The 15,387-nt window shown below is 25.3% G+C and overlaps 1 protein-coding gene, 1 long non-coding RNA gene and 1 other non-coding gene across 5 annotated transcripts in view; 2 read left to right on the top strand and 1 right to left on the bottom strand.

Moving 5' to 3' along the window:
- The window catches only part of LOC129609595 (solute carrier family 22 member 3), a 58,441-nt gene extending 45,848 nt beyond the window's left edge, over positions 1 to 12,593 (top strand). For 2 of the 3 annotated variants that reach the window (XM_055521609.1, XM_055521610.1), the window contains exons 2-7: positions 6,266 to 6,710; positions 6,793 to 7,198; positions 7,895 to 8,049; positions 8,113 to 8,281; positions 8,389 to 8,849; positions 8,985 to 12,593. In XM_055521609.1, the coding sequence (XP_055377584.1) occupies positions 6,266 to 6,710; positions 6,793 to 7,198; positions 7,895 to 8,049; positions 8,113 to 8,281; positions 8,389 to 8,849; positions 8,985 to 9,391 (2,043 nt within the window). In that variant the 3' untranslated portion in view covers positions 9,392 to 12,593. Of the gene's footprint in view, positions 1 to 1,573; positions 1,710 to 6,265; positions 6,711 to 6,792; positions 7,199 to 7,894; positions 8,050 to 8,112; positions 8,282 to 8,388; positions 8,850 to 8,984 lie in introns of those variants that run through there. The other variant, XM_055521611.1, reaches the window with a different exon arrangement.
- Positions 5,374 to 5,445, top strand: Trnad-guc (transfer RNA aspartic acid (anticodon GUC)). The gene has a single exon. It is a non-coding gene; the product is annotated as a tRNA-Asp (tRNA).
- Positions 12,594 to 13,486: 893 nt separating the features above from the next.
- Positions 13,487 to 14,276, bottom strand: LOC129609802 (uncharacterized). Its single transcript, XR_008697035.1, has 2 exons — positions 13,885 to 14,276; positions 13,487 to 13,793 (listed from the first exon to the last, which is right to left on the bottom strand). It is a non-coding gene; the product is annotated as an uncharacterized LOC129609802 (long non-coding RNA).
- Positions 14,277 to 15,387: the final 1,111 nt, after the last annotated feature.

Raw genomic sequence — 15,387 nt, forward strand, 5'->3', positions numbered from 1 at the left:
AAAGTTATATACGAAAATTAGAATCGCAGATCAGTGTCCAAATTATTCTGCGATATCTTTAAAAATTATTACAGAAAAATATTATTTATAATACTGAAAAATAAATTAAAAACGATAAAATAAAAATTCTCAATGAAAAATCGAAAAATCATTGCATACGAAAGCATTCGCATACTTTTTACTTGTGAAAAATTTACAATTTTATGTTTAAATAACAATTTTATTCTGAAAAAAAAGCTGATTTTAAAAAAATCAAAAATTAAAATTTTTTGTATGATAAGTGATTGTTCAACAGTTTTTATGTTCGAAGTCTTTTTAAACGATTACTTAAAATGACGGCACAATTATGAATCCACAATTAATAAAGGAATTAATCTTTTGTTCCAAATATTTTTAGTAAAATTTTAGAATTTTGTTCGAAATATTTTTAGTAAAATTTAAGAACACAACTTTAATCAGTAATATTTTCAAATTCATCAACACCATGAAAATAATTTGCATATAATGTCTATACAAATTAATAAACACTAATTCATTAATAATATTCTTTGAATTATATACATATATACGAGTACCTATGCTATGCACGTGCGTACATAAACCAAAACTATCTTTAATTAAAAATAAAATTTTCACAAAATATCCAAAATATATTCTATTTATAGTTCATATTTAGGAAATGTGCCTTAAAATTTGTAAGATTTTGCAGTGGTTGGAAATATTTTCTATATCTCAGTTTTATTTTAAAAGCAATATAGAATATCGCACAACTTTGAATACTTCCTAATTGATTTTAATTAATTGATTGATTTGCGTGATTTTTTTAAAGCGACAAATATGAATAAAAAATTACTAAATAAGAAAAAACAAAAAGCAAAATAATATAAAAAAATTAAAAATTTTTTAATACGCTTTCCTTCGTATCTTCACTTTTATAAAACTAAAAAAGCATTCAAAAGAAAATAATCGAGTCACAGTCCATAGAACAGAAATATGACAGTCATATTTATGTAAATTTCATTAACGGTCAGTTCTAATCTTGCAATAGAACGAAATAATTTAGACTAAACTAATATTTACTTATTGAACAAAAAAATTAACAGAACTAAGACTAAAATAATATCTATGAATAAAAGAAACTAGTTAATAACGCGTCAAGTCAATTCTAATTCAGCGTCTATATTACAATTAACAAAAGTAAAACGTGATCACTGTTATGACAATTTGCAATACATTCGTTATTATTGAAGTTAAGATGTTAATTATTAAATTTATGAAGTGAAAAGTGAATATGTGCTAATTAAATAATAAATTTTAGTAAATATTTATAGTTATTAAATAAATACACATTTGAAATTAATTATAAAAAAGATAAATAAAAATTATGAAATTATGTATCACAATTTCATTAAGGAGAAAAACTGACCAAATGCGTATACAATCAACCATTTTTATAAATACATAATTGCATGTATGTATGTATATAAAAAAGTTGGTTTTAAAAAAAAATAATAAAGCTTCCAGTTTTCAAAGTGTAAAATACTATTAAATGCAAATTTTAGATAAATTTTCTATCAGGTCATATAAAACAATATAAATTTTATGGAAAGTTTAAAATATTTTTGAATAAAATGGAGAAAAACTTCAAAATCAATTTACATTCACACACAAAGATTTCAAAAGAAAGGAATAACTCTATAAATTCAATGGTAATCATTTTCTTTTGCCTATAAAATATAAAAACTTTATACATACTCATATGTATGTACTTATGTTATTATGAATAAATAATTCAAAACATGCAAACAAATTGATTCCAATTTTCATAAAATAATTTTTGTTCTTTAAGTTGATAGAAAGTATAAACCTCTTACATAAAAATCAATTAATTTTGTAATAAAAAAATTTCTTATTGTACAATAAATAGCAAGGAATATTTGGAAGTATTGGTAGCAGTTATTAAACTTATTCAATGTAATTTTTCATATAATTTTAATCGAGTCATATAATTTATCAATTTGGGTTATTTTTGGCTTCAAAACTTGAAATTCGGTTATTTTTAGTATGCCTTGTTTAACATCGTCCTGCACCATTATATATGGAAAAATATATGTTACGGTGCAAAAAAATTTATAAGACAAGTGGAATTATGTAATTTATTTTCATAATACAACTAAAACAGAAAACCAAGTTTTCTCTTTTTCGGCAGCCTGTTCATGTATTAATATTTAAAAAATTTTTTAAACCCTTCAGAATAAAATCATTGCAACTTTACATGTACAAAATGGATCTCACATTTCTGTAGAAAATTTTTATTTTCTTCCCAACCTATAAAAGCTATGCGCAAAGCCCGAAAAATTCCATTTTTTAGGAATTAATTACGTCGAAATCTTAAATATTTTTTAAACCCCACAAAATCTAAAAAAAATAAACATTGAAAACAAACATTTCAGTTAAAATATAAATTTTAAAAAAACTGCTGTTTTAATGTCGCTTTTGTTTTTTGACATTTTTAACACCATTTTACTCGCGGTTGGTAAAGTGTAGGAATAGAAGCCTTAAGTTTTGCCAAATTCTAGCTGTCAATGAATTAATTTTAACTGAATTTTTTTTTGTTCTTTATTTTGCTCGAAGAGAGAATTGTCTCTATCGAAATTTCAATTGTAGGCAACTCATTTCGTTGAGACTATAAGCTTTATTAAATTTCTGCAAAAACAAATTCAAAAAATGAAAATTTCTTCTTACCAAAAAATTTAATTATACCTTTTAATTTTTCATTTACGAGTAAGCGTCACCAATTAGATTTTTGTGATTTGCGATCCACTCAAATTTGCACTATCTCTGAAGTTACTCGCTAATCTCAGTATTATATCCGCTGAAAACCTCTAATTGGGTCACAAAGGCCGCTCAAAGCTTTTTTTTTAATATAACATAATAAGACAGACATTAAATAAATGACGAATATTTTTTAAATAAATATAGCGCTTTTAAATAAAATATTTAGTGAAAATAAATAACCAGCTAATTAGTCTTAAGCAGAGAAGGCTTTTTTAATAAATTAGATCTAACATATACGTACTACTAACTTTCCAGCTCGTTTCCACAAATAACAAATTTGAAGCTTTTGCGGAGGCATATATTTACTGTTAAACTTAAACAGGTTACTATTTAGAAAAGCAAAACCAGAATCGCATCACGAAAAAGATCCAGCCGTTCTGCTGATTCCATTTCGTTTTAGATTGTATAAGCAGACTTCGTCATTATGAAGGGCTCATGTTGATTTAGTATACAATTAAATGCTATTATAAAAAATAATTAAAATGTAAAAATATCTATATTATGTGTTTTATATAAAAATATACAACATTTGCATTGTCGTATAGATCGAAAAAGGATAAATTTAAATTTTCCCTAAAAGAATGTCTGATAAAAATAAGACGTTAGGCAAATTCACAAATAGCTATTCTAACAAAAATTCAAAATTCTGACATTTTAAACTTACGACCATTATGGTAAAAAAGTGAAAGAAAAATTCTAACTTCCTACAATCAGTTTACCTGGAATACTTAAAAATCGCATATTTTTGGGAAAAGAATAAATTTAAAAGAAATGGGAATTTACAATTTCATTCATTTTGTTGATATAAATTGAAAAATATTTTATGGTTTTAAAAGAAACAGCCTCAGCTTTTTATAAATTTCAATTCTTATTTAACTTGTATCCCATGCATGTATTTTAAAAAAAACTATTCGATAAGTGCAATTATCATATGTGGATGTGCTCACTAACTTACTTTTAAGGCATCTGGCCGTCCATTGCTTTAATATATTTGGATTCAGCATATGTACTTAAAAACTTACAACTTTAAAGCAGATAATATTCAGTATCTCACATATTAAAGTTTCTCTCTAAGCATTATGCTTGTTAGAGTATATTAATTAGCTAATATTACAATTATATTAACTTAATTGTATGCACTTAACATTGCTAGGATTTTACTCCATTTTACTTTATCATATTAAGAATAATATTATTTAATTTTACCATTATTATTAATTATGTCATCATATTTATTTTAGTAAAATAAACTTTGTATATTTCATAACATTAGAAATATATAAAGTTAAATTAAATAATCATTCTACCTACACACATAGATCTTTTAATTTTTCTAAAACTTTTTCTATATCTTTATACTAACAATAAGATCAAAGACTACTCGTATTAACATTGGAAAGGTCATAAGTTCATTAACGTTAGGAAAGTTTCAGTTGTCCTAGATTTAGAGTATATCTTTTTTAAAACATGAAATAAAAGTTAAGGTGCTATGATCTTATACATGGACTAGCAAAATTCTTATAATATGTGATCCATATTGTAGAATAGAAAATTTATACCATGCAGCAAAATCAAATGGGCTTCAATTACGCAGTAAGAATGCAAATAACGTAGTAAAAAAATCGAGACTACAGTGCAGTTGTTTTTAAATTCTTACTATGGTACTAATAATTCAGTTAAACTATACTAAAACTTTTTTCACTGCATTTTGGATGCCACGGACACTATAGGTACTATACTTGTTAAAGTAAATGAGAACAATTGCGAAATTAATGTCATTTTATATTCTTATATTAATATTAATGAATAATATATTACATTCAATTTGAGTTATTAACACAATGTTTTTTAAATAATCAGGTCATTTTTATGTTGTCATAACTCATGCAAAGCCTAAAAACTAGAAGCCATATTCAAAAACCGGCAAAACGCTTCCACGTTAAAAATGAAATTCTTGCAAGAAAGTAAAGTACTGAAAGATGGGCCATTGTTTCCAATATATTTTGTATTTCGCTTCTATACTATTTGTTTCGCTTTATACGAGTACTAATACAGAATATTTTTAACACTGTAATAGAATATTATAGATATTATTAGAATATGGGATGAGAATATAGATTAATTGAAACTAATTCTAACCATTGAACAAAGTATAAGCAATCTTTTCATAAAATGTAGTAAAAAATTCTTGAATTTCCAAAAATAATTATAGTAAAAAATATTTCTACAATAAATAATTGCTTTTAAATCTATCAATTGCGTGAATTTTGTAAATTTCATTTTCATTTTCATAATTTTCCTCCTCACCTCTTGAATAGAACCTAGCACATATTTCAATATAGAACCATGCACATATTTATATGAACCGAAAATAAAAAAGAAAAAACTAATATTTTCGTATATATTTTAAAATTATATATAAATACATACATGTGTGCAAGGTAAAATATGAAACTGAATTTATTCTAATATACTAAAAAATATTGAAATTTATAATAGAAAATATATCTCAAAAAAATAACACATACTTCACATTCCTCGGTAGTATAGTGGTTAGTATCCCCGCCTGTCACGCGGGAGACCGGGGTTCGATTCCCCGCCGGGGAGAATTTTATTTTGAACTTAAATCAATTGTTATTTTTTTCCAATTCATTCAGCAAAATAAAAATATAACGAAAACCAAGGTTAAATTAGAGCATGTTCATAGCAGTTTTGTAACACAAAGTGTATAGTTACAAAACATTATAACACTTTACACTCGATAATTCCAAATTTATTTTCAACAACTTCATATTTAAACACTCTTGTTTTCTTCGTTTCATCGCCTTCGTTATTAAGCTTTCTATTCAATATTTTTAAAAATCTAAATTTCTAAAATATCTTTCTCTAAATAAAATGCAATTTATGCAAACGTATTTTTTTATTGCATTTTTGTAATTTGCGATGTCATTCACACGTGAAATTAATCACTGATTTTTTTAAGTTTGATTTATTTCAAAAATATTTGTTATATTTAATGGTATAGACATTAATAAGCCATTGGTATTATTTTTGTCGTCTTTAGCTACACTACATACCTTAATACAAAGAGAATAACAAAAACTTAAAATTTAACACACCAAAAAAATTTGTTTAAATTGAGATAATTCCGTAAATAAAATTATAACCTCGAGTAATTAGGTTGCACGTGAATTTTGAAGATATTTCAAAAGGATGCCAACCTCTGCTTGCAAAAATAGTTTTAATTATTTCTTAGTTTTATTCTAATATAAAAATGCTTGTTATCCCTTGAAAATTTTTAATTTTCTGTTATTTTTAAGTTATTGTTTCAATAATTTTATGTTAATTTATTATAATATACGTTTATATTAAAAGAATTACTTTTAAACATGTTAATTAAATTAATTATATTTTAATTTTTTTTTAGCCTGAAACACCGCTTATACCACCTAATGATAACAACATACCATTGCAGCTACAACATTCAAATACAACGAATAATAATAATAATAATATAAATAATAATAATTTATTGCAAAATAATAATAGGAAAAGTATTTCAAATTTATCGGTACGTCGTCGTAGCTCAATATCACATCAAGACGGTGGTACAACTATTACTCAAAGTACAACATACGTTTCACCAGATAATAAATTTTATGAAGAAACTGTTGAGACATTTCATATTGTCGATGAAGAATCGAGTAGTTCCAAATCATCATCAAGTACCAATATTAATAACAACAAAATGGCACCAAAAGTTGACGCTGTATCAAAAATTACGGGTCAGTGGGGTAAATGGCAATTACGTACTGTATTGCTGATATTTTTGTGCAAAATACCGTCATCCTGGTTTATGGCATGCATAATATGTAAGCACAAAAATAAAATTTCATATTACAAGAACTGTTAAGGAATACAAAAATATTTTTTTATACTATTTTTCATTGACAGTTACAGCACCAGCTCCTAGGCATGGAGAATTTTATTGCAAACCACCAGAGACTATTGAATCAACAAATCACACACAATGGATTAAAATTTCACATCCGGAAAAGGAAGAAGCTGATGACCATGAATTTAATATAGACTTTTGTAATGTATACCAAGATGCAAGAGCTCATGCGCATGAATATTTTCATTATGATTCAGAGACAATGGAACCAAAACCGTGGGAAAAACCAGAAAAAAACGGTGCTGTAATACCTTGCAATTCATTTGAACATAAAGCAGATTATCACTCATTAATAACTCAATTCGATTTGGTTTGCTCTAGAGATATACTTGTAGCCGTAACACAATTTTTTCATCTTTTTGGTGTTTTAACTGGTGGTATGCTAGCAACACATTTACTAAAACAGTAAGTCGAAGGATAAATATAACGATTTCCATATGAATTGTTTGGATGGAATCGATAATTTTTTTAAATACTTCAAAGTTTTGATTATAATTTTATTTTTATTTGTAAATAGAGACAATATAACATATACTATGAAAATATCAGAAAATACAAAATGTTGGAATATTAGTGAAACCCAATTGCAAAATACAGCTCCTTAGCAAGACCCATAAAATGGTTAATATGAAACTCATAATTATTTTAATTCGTACATTGTTTATATTTGCTTCCAAAATTTAACGTAAATTGCATATTATCTACATAATAATAATGCTAAAAGTAACTGTTATAATAATGATAATAAAATAGCTAATTATAATTGTTGAAAATTCATAATATATGGTTGTAATGAAAAAAATATTAATTTTATATTAAATCAAATATGGAATTCTGATATCTTTGGCTAAGCACCATTTTTAAAAAACTTAAACAAGACTCATTATCAGTATAACCCTATACGTTGAGAATGTTAATTATTAGAATATTAATTTATAGTTTAAATTTTCAATGTATAGTCTTGGTCATTGCAAGTAACTCCACACATTTTGAAATTAAAGAGCAACCAATTTTCAATCTCTAATTGTCTGTTTAAGTTTTTGTATAGAAAAAATTTTAATAAACTTTCATTTCATGGAAACATAAATTTCTATTCAACAGTTTTAGTCCCAAAAGTATCATGTTATTCGGAATGTTAACTCAGATATTCTGCGGCAATATGACGGGTCATGTTGTTTCTTATGAGTTACATGTTTTCTTTAGATGTCTTTCAGCTGTATGTTGTGCTCAAATGTATACTGCTGGTGCAATGATTTGTAAGTAATTTTTTGAAAATAATCAACAAAAAATTCTTTAATTAACTTTTTTTCCACACGTAGTTACTGACATAACGGGAGGTAAATATCGTACAACTTGCGTATGTTTATTCGAACAATTTTGGTCAATTGGTGTTATATTACTTCCGGCAGTCTCAAGCTTTTTTAAAAGTTGGACACATATTTATATGGCAATTTCATTTCCTACCATAATTTTAGTATATTTATGGAAGTAAATATATCGTTCAATTAAATAAAATTGATTATATATGTTATTTAAAATATAAAATTTCTTCATAGTAAAATTGAAAACTCTTTTTTTCATAATTCAATTCATAGATGGATTCCGGACTCACCACGTTGGTTACTGCAACGGGGGCGATTGCATGAAGCTCGAGAAATTTTAATACAATGTATTGAAATTAATGGTACACAAGATAGTCTTCCACTTGATATAGATCATCAATTAAAACAGCAATCAATCGATTTAATCAATGCACCACCACCAGCCGGTTGGTGGACTATATGGAAGGGTGAACGAGCTGTTTTGCATATGATTTGTGTTCATTTGGCTTGGTCAATTTATATTGTTATTTATTATGGAATGTTATTAAATATTAGGGCATTTTCAAGAGAACATTTAGAGGTTAATACAGTGATTGCAGGGTGCAGTGAAATTATAGGTACATTTATAGGTTTATATTTAATATTAAATACATCAATTAAGTGGCAAGCTACTGGAATATTTAATATTATTGCTGGTTGTATAGCTTATTTAGCATGGATAATACCACCTGAAAGTAAGTAACGTTCAAACCTTTTTTTCAAAAACTTATGAACAATTTGAAAAAAAAAAATTGTTCATAATTATGATAGCAATATGTATAGAAGAAATACAATATGTAATTTTTCTTTATTTTTTCTCTTTTTCAAAGTTAAAGGTAATAATAGAGTCGCATTATTGATGTTATCAGCTATGATATCAAAAATTGCTATATCATGTACTCTGTCAATATTAACAACATGTACAGTAGAATTAGTAAGTGATGAAAAGAAAAAAATATGTGCCTATTCAACAATTGTATGGGCTAGAATATGGTTACTAACAGCACCATTTGTTGGTGCTACTATTATTTTTGGTCAATTAATACCACAAACATGTTTTGCTTCATTGGCAATTGTTGGTGGAATATTAACTACATGCATAAATAGTCCAAGAACGATACCACAATCATCACCTCAAACAAAAGTACCTAATACTAAATTAAATTCAAATCTACCTCCGGAATTAATGCCAGGTATATGGACAATTAAACATCATGATGAAAAATACCGTATTTGATGGTTAATGAATGATAGCAGCAATACTAAAACATCCTACGTTTAGAAATATTGTAATAATATAAAAATTATTTTTAGTTGTTATAGATTTTAAAATTATATGGATATATTTATATATTATGCGAAAATATTCACCATAAATGAAGAGTGATTTTTAATTTGTACACCTAGGATAATTTTTAACAAAATAATTTGATATTTTTAAAATGCAATAAAAAAATTACTACTACTTATACGAGTCGGAAGTAGTTATGTACATATAAAGACAGTAAAATAATTGTACAAGAGTTATTATTATTAAAAATATTAAATAAGTTAGACAGAAAAAAAGTGATATTTATTTTGTTGAAATTACAATGTAATTATAGGAAATGTAAGTAAAATTCATTTGAACGGAAACGCTAATAAGAATATGTACATTTATTGATAATAAATAAATTATGTGACCTAAACATCATATGAAAATATAAAAAAACCCATAAAGAATAAATATTCTTAAAAATTTAGATAACACATGTAACATATTTTACTCAAAGATGTATTTGCTCCTTTCTTTCCTTTTATAAAATAGGCTTTTATAAGCTGGTTTCCTTTTATAAAAAATGTTCAACAATACTATTACAACATAAATTAAAGAGTTTTTATTCAGAAATTTTACGCTAAATACATAAACTGTGATATATATTTAAGCCAATACTTCCCAATTGTAAAATATCACATTTGATTTTGATTTACCATTGATTGTATTTGCAAAAATGCAATTATTAATAATAAAATTATTCAGTTTTTCTTTCGTTTATATTAAGTTCACATGGTTTCAAATGTAATTTTATAAAAGCAGACATAACTTGAACACGAGTACCTGGAAAAAAATGGCTATAGCTTTTATACTATATTAATTGTTGCAATAACCATAATAGAAAACATTCGTATTCTAATTTCATTGTTTTGAAAAAAAAAATATCAAAATTTTACGAAATACACATAAACGTGTGTTTAATAGTTTAAGATAGAAATTAAAAAAATTTAAAAACATTCAAATTTTGATGCCAAATATAGTAGTATTAAATAATTAAAAATTATATAAAAAAGAACTAATACTCAAATATCTGCCTTCCATGGGTTTAAATAAAAATTTAAAAATTGAGTATCATTCTATATGTATGTAATATCAGCAAGAAAAAGTGTAAATATTTGTTTATAAATAGCTATATTTTTCAAAACTTATATCAGAAATTATTCAAAAATAAAATAAAAAATTAATCTGTACAAAGTAGCTTATTGAAGAGCAAAGATACTTATACTTTTATAAAATTGCAACGCTAATAAAAAATATCCTCAAGTATATACAAGTTAATGTTAATTTTTTTTATAATAAATTATGCAATTTTCAAAAATAATGCATTATTTATACAATTATAACTTTAAGAATTTAAGGAGCAAAATATGTTCATGCAAATACATACATATGTATATATGTATTTCGAAAAAAATTAAACGTATAAAAGAATTAAAATAGCAAAAGTGTTTAAATCTTTGGTGACAATAAACAGTAACTTAGATCGATATAAGATAAAAATCAGTTTTACTAATTTCAAACTATTTTCTTTTTCTTTTTTATTTGGCATGCACTCATAATTAAAATAGCGCTAAAAGCAGTTTGACTTAGGCTACTATTTATTGTTGCCACAGAAATTATAAAAATCATTATCATATGTTAAAGAAGACTATTTGTCCAACTTACTTTTTAAAAACAATATTGGTTTGCAAATTTAAATATATGTTATTTTAAAAATAATTCTTGTAAAAATAGTTCTTTACTTTTTAATTTCGTTATGTAAATTATTAAGAAAGATAGTTTTTATATTAATTAACCTGTTTCATAAGTTTATTCAATCGTCCAGTATTGGTGTTTTCATATTTTTGAAATTTTTTGACACCTGTAACGATTATTAAATAACAACTATTATAAAATAAACGTTATTTAGTTAAATTATTTTGAACCAAGATGATAAAAGTGATTTGGCTGCGATTTAAAAATATTAAATTTCATACAAAGTTACATAAGGTAACGATCCTTTTAAATTTTTCTTAAATTTTTTTCAGATTGTTGAACAATACGCATTGCATGCAAAGGTTTGTGAGATTAATGAAAAATTTTCTCATTTACAATATACGAGTAATATTCCGAATTTACAACAAACGCGCGGTGAATTTTTCATTTAACAAAATTTTTAATAAAAAATTTACAAAATTCAGGATTCATCGCTGACGCAGAAATTTTGCCGGGGTAGGATGTACATTTTTATTAGGAAAGAATGTTGTTTTATGAGTATTTCTAAATTATAAGCAACTATATAACGTTTTTTGATCTAATGAAATAAACTGTTTATTAGTGTAAAAAAACGGATTTTAGATAACGAAAAGTTTTAGCGGCCATTTTAACGGTAGAAAAATCATCTACTACTCGTCTGCGTTTGTAAAAGTCAAAAGATCTTTGTGATTTTGCTCTAATTAACAGTTAACAAATGACATTTTTTATGTTTATGGGGGGGACTATAACTTTTAGAGAGTTTCTTGTAAAAATCTATGAAAATTTGAAATTTCAGTTTTCTATCTTCAAGGGTGTAGAAATTTTGTAAGCGAGACGTAAATAAAATAAAGTTTTTGCATTGTAAATATTTCAGCACGGTGTTTTTCGAAACATTGAAAACACATTTTTCTTAAATGTATCACAATGCTAAAAGAAAAATTTCATTATTAAAACATTTGTATGCAATGAAAAATTGCCGCAACAACAATCGAAAAAACTTAAAATCGTCCGATTTTTAGGATGTGATTACATCATCATTTAAAAAGTTTTCTAAAAGACATAAATTACAACTACAGAATATGGTGAATTGAAAATATGAACTTAAGATAAAGAACTTTTAATTGAATCTACATAACAATTGCTCACCAATTAAAATGGATTCAATGCATAACATTATACTTATGAAAGTGCACCATTTAATTATGTACAACATATTTTGTAAAAAATTTCCTATGTCCTCATAAAAAAACTGATCCTGTGAAAAGACACTAATAAAATTTTAATTTTATTAATACAACAGAAAAAAATACATACATAAGTACCTACCTACATATGTACATATACCACATTATTTGTAATATTTTAAATAAAGCAATATAATTTTTCTAGAACAAAAAATATTACGTTTTATTTAATTCTTTACTACTTACATGAAAATTATTTTGTCAATTTTGTATTTCGGAAATTTGTCTTATTTTCAAAACTTATTATAAAATAAAACATTATAAAATTTATAGCAATCATATAAGAATTATACTTTGCATCTTGTCAATCAGACTATAAAAACATGTTTTTGCAATATTTATAATTAGCTTAGATGTTAGTATGGCAGTTACTCAAACCTATCAAACCACCCTAGAAAAACTTTAAACATTGCTCCAATTACAGGTCAGAGTAGAAAATGTGTTTGGCCTGTAGTTGGACCAATGGCTGCCAAATTTCATTAACCTAATTTTATTATTTTTCCGAAAATATAAAATTACCTTTTGGAGTTGTATTTCAGTTACCTGAACCAGCGCAATCATTCTATTAAAATTTTTAGAGCATATGTAGAATGTAATTGGACACACTTGCACAAAGTTTGATATTTATACTTTTATTAGTAATATCTTTCACCAACTACGCAAACCCGCTGGCCAAATTTATCCAATTACAAAAAAATTTTTTGTGGAAACAAAATTTGTGCTAAACTTTTGAATATAATTGTTCCATTCCGTCTATTTAGACTAGCCGTTAAATTTTGTTTTCCTTATGAAATTTTCACTATACAAATAAATTTGTAGTTGTGTAGTTTACGAAATTTCTATTAAAATTATGTTGTAATAAAGAACAACAGCGATTTTCTGCAGAATACACATTCAGAACGAAATATCAGAATTCATATACAATACATACTCAAATATGGCGGTCCAAAATCAAGCGAAATTACCGCCGGCGTTAAAATAGCCTAAATTTATGTGACATTTAAAAGTAGAATACACGGATTAAACTGATACAGGTAGATGGTGTGCTTTTGCAGTTACTTTGCCATCAAATTATATTTTAAATCCCTTTTTTTTATCAAAATTAGTTTTGAACATTAAAAAAAGAAAAGCTTTATGAATACAAAAAATACAAAATAGTTATGTCAAAAAAATAAGGATTCGCTTGAAATTATCATGTGCTCTTGATGCGCAGCGATTTCAGCAGTATATGTTTAAATAGTGGTAGCCATTTTTTTGACGAGTTCAGATTTAGAACTAAGTTTTGAAAAGAATGTACGACCATAGTTTTGTTATATTTTAAAAATTTTCGTCAGTCTTCTGCGCAACTGAAATGACAAACAAATATATACTTAATTGTAAGAACTGGTTTTAAAAAAGGGCTTAAGTCTACTAAAATGACAAAAAAATTTAACAAACTCATCTACGGGCCCGAAACATCTATTTTGGTTGAATTAATTTGCTTTTTTGTGTTGAAACGTGAATACAAAGATCCATTTCAAAATTGGCTAGTTGTAAAAAAAATACGCTCCTATGTGATTAAATTGTATTACACCAAGTAAAGATTCAACTTCTAAGCAGCACTTCAAATTTGTTTTATTTTCTAATTCTGAGGTTAATGTCTATCAAAAACTACGACTTGACAGCAGATTCAAGTGTTGTTGTTGTTTTTGTTGAAACTGTCAAGTTTGGAAGTGCAGCCTTTTCATCTTGATTATGTATATATATTTCACTCAGCATAATTAACGAGATTATTAATCTCGACTTACTAGATTAATAACTTTCTTCAGATGGTGGAAAGCATCCGTTTGCAATTTTAAATAATAATAGTCTATTTTTAGCATTTAAAAAAAAAAAAAGTTGATAATGGAAAATATACGGTGTCAGTTTCATATAAGACGATTTAATCCAATAAAATCCAAAAGGTTTAGAATTTATGTCAAACTTTTGACAGTAAATGTTTTAAATCTATTACAAAATAGTGTCTGGTATAAAATTTTCACGCCAAACAAATAATAAAGTTTAAATGTCAAAATATATATCAAACATAAGCAAATATACATGTTATACAAAAAGGTGAAAATTTTTTTGTGAGAGAACATTCAATAATTATTTGTTGTGAATCCATTTTGTTTATTTTATTTTTAACTAAAAAGTTTTGAAACAGACATTTATTATTGGCAGAAAGTTTTCTGAAAATAAAATCTATTGACCAAATCAAGAAGTACATATACTTTGACAGCTTTACGATTTTAAAATCTTTTAAAATACTATATATTACTTTACAAAACTTGGAAATTTCTTAAACAATTGAAAAATGTTGAACTTTACAAAGTTTTTTCAGCTTTTATTAATTTTTCAAAAACTTTCTTAAGACAGACTTAATTGCAATAATCTGTAATTATATAATAGGTCTTTCTGTCTGGGATACAACTTGCAAAAACTTTAAAAAGAGAAACGAAATTTCTCTCAAAAAGAAAAAAAATTCTCTTTTAGAAAAGAAATGAACCAGGCAGAAAACTTGAAAAACTTTATAAAAGTTTTGCATGCAAACTGTCTGAGATAATACTTTTTTAGCAAAAATAAGACAAAATGATGACATTCTCATTTTTTCAATTATCAAAGTTTTTTCAAGTTTTGTAAAATAGAAAAGCTAAGTGGTTCTCTTTTCACAGGTGAATTGTAAATTTTACCACCAGAGCATGGAATATGGAATTACAAACTTATTTAAGAAGTTGACATTAGAATAATTTCGCTACATTATTAAATGGCAGTACTGAATTTTGACTTTTATTGGCGGTTTAAAAATGTCAGAAATATTGCCATTGTAAAAAAATTACTGTTTGAAAGGTTTAAATATAAATTTTGCTTATAACATTTATATTAAGCTAACATTTCTTGCTTTTTATATCAAGTAAGATT

The sequence above is a fragment of the Condylostylus longicornis genome, unplaced genomic scaffold, assembly GCF_029603195.1.
Source record: "Condylostylus longicornis isolate FDR11 unplaced genomic scaffold, ASM2960319v2 ptg000040l, whole genome shotgun sequence".
NCBI lineage: Eukaryota > Metazoa > Arthropoda > Insecta > Diptera > Dolichopodidae > Condylostylus > Condylostylus longicornis.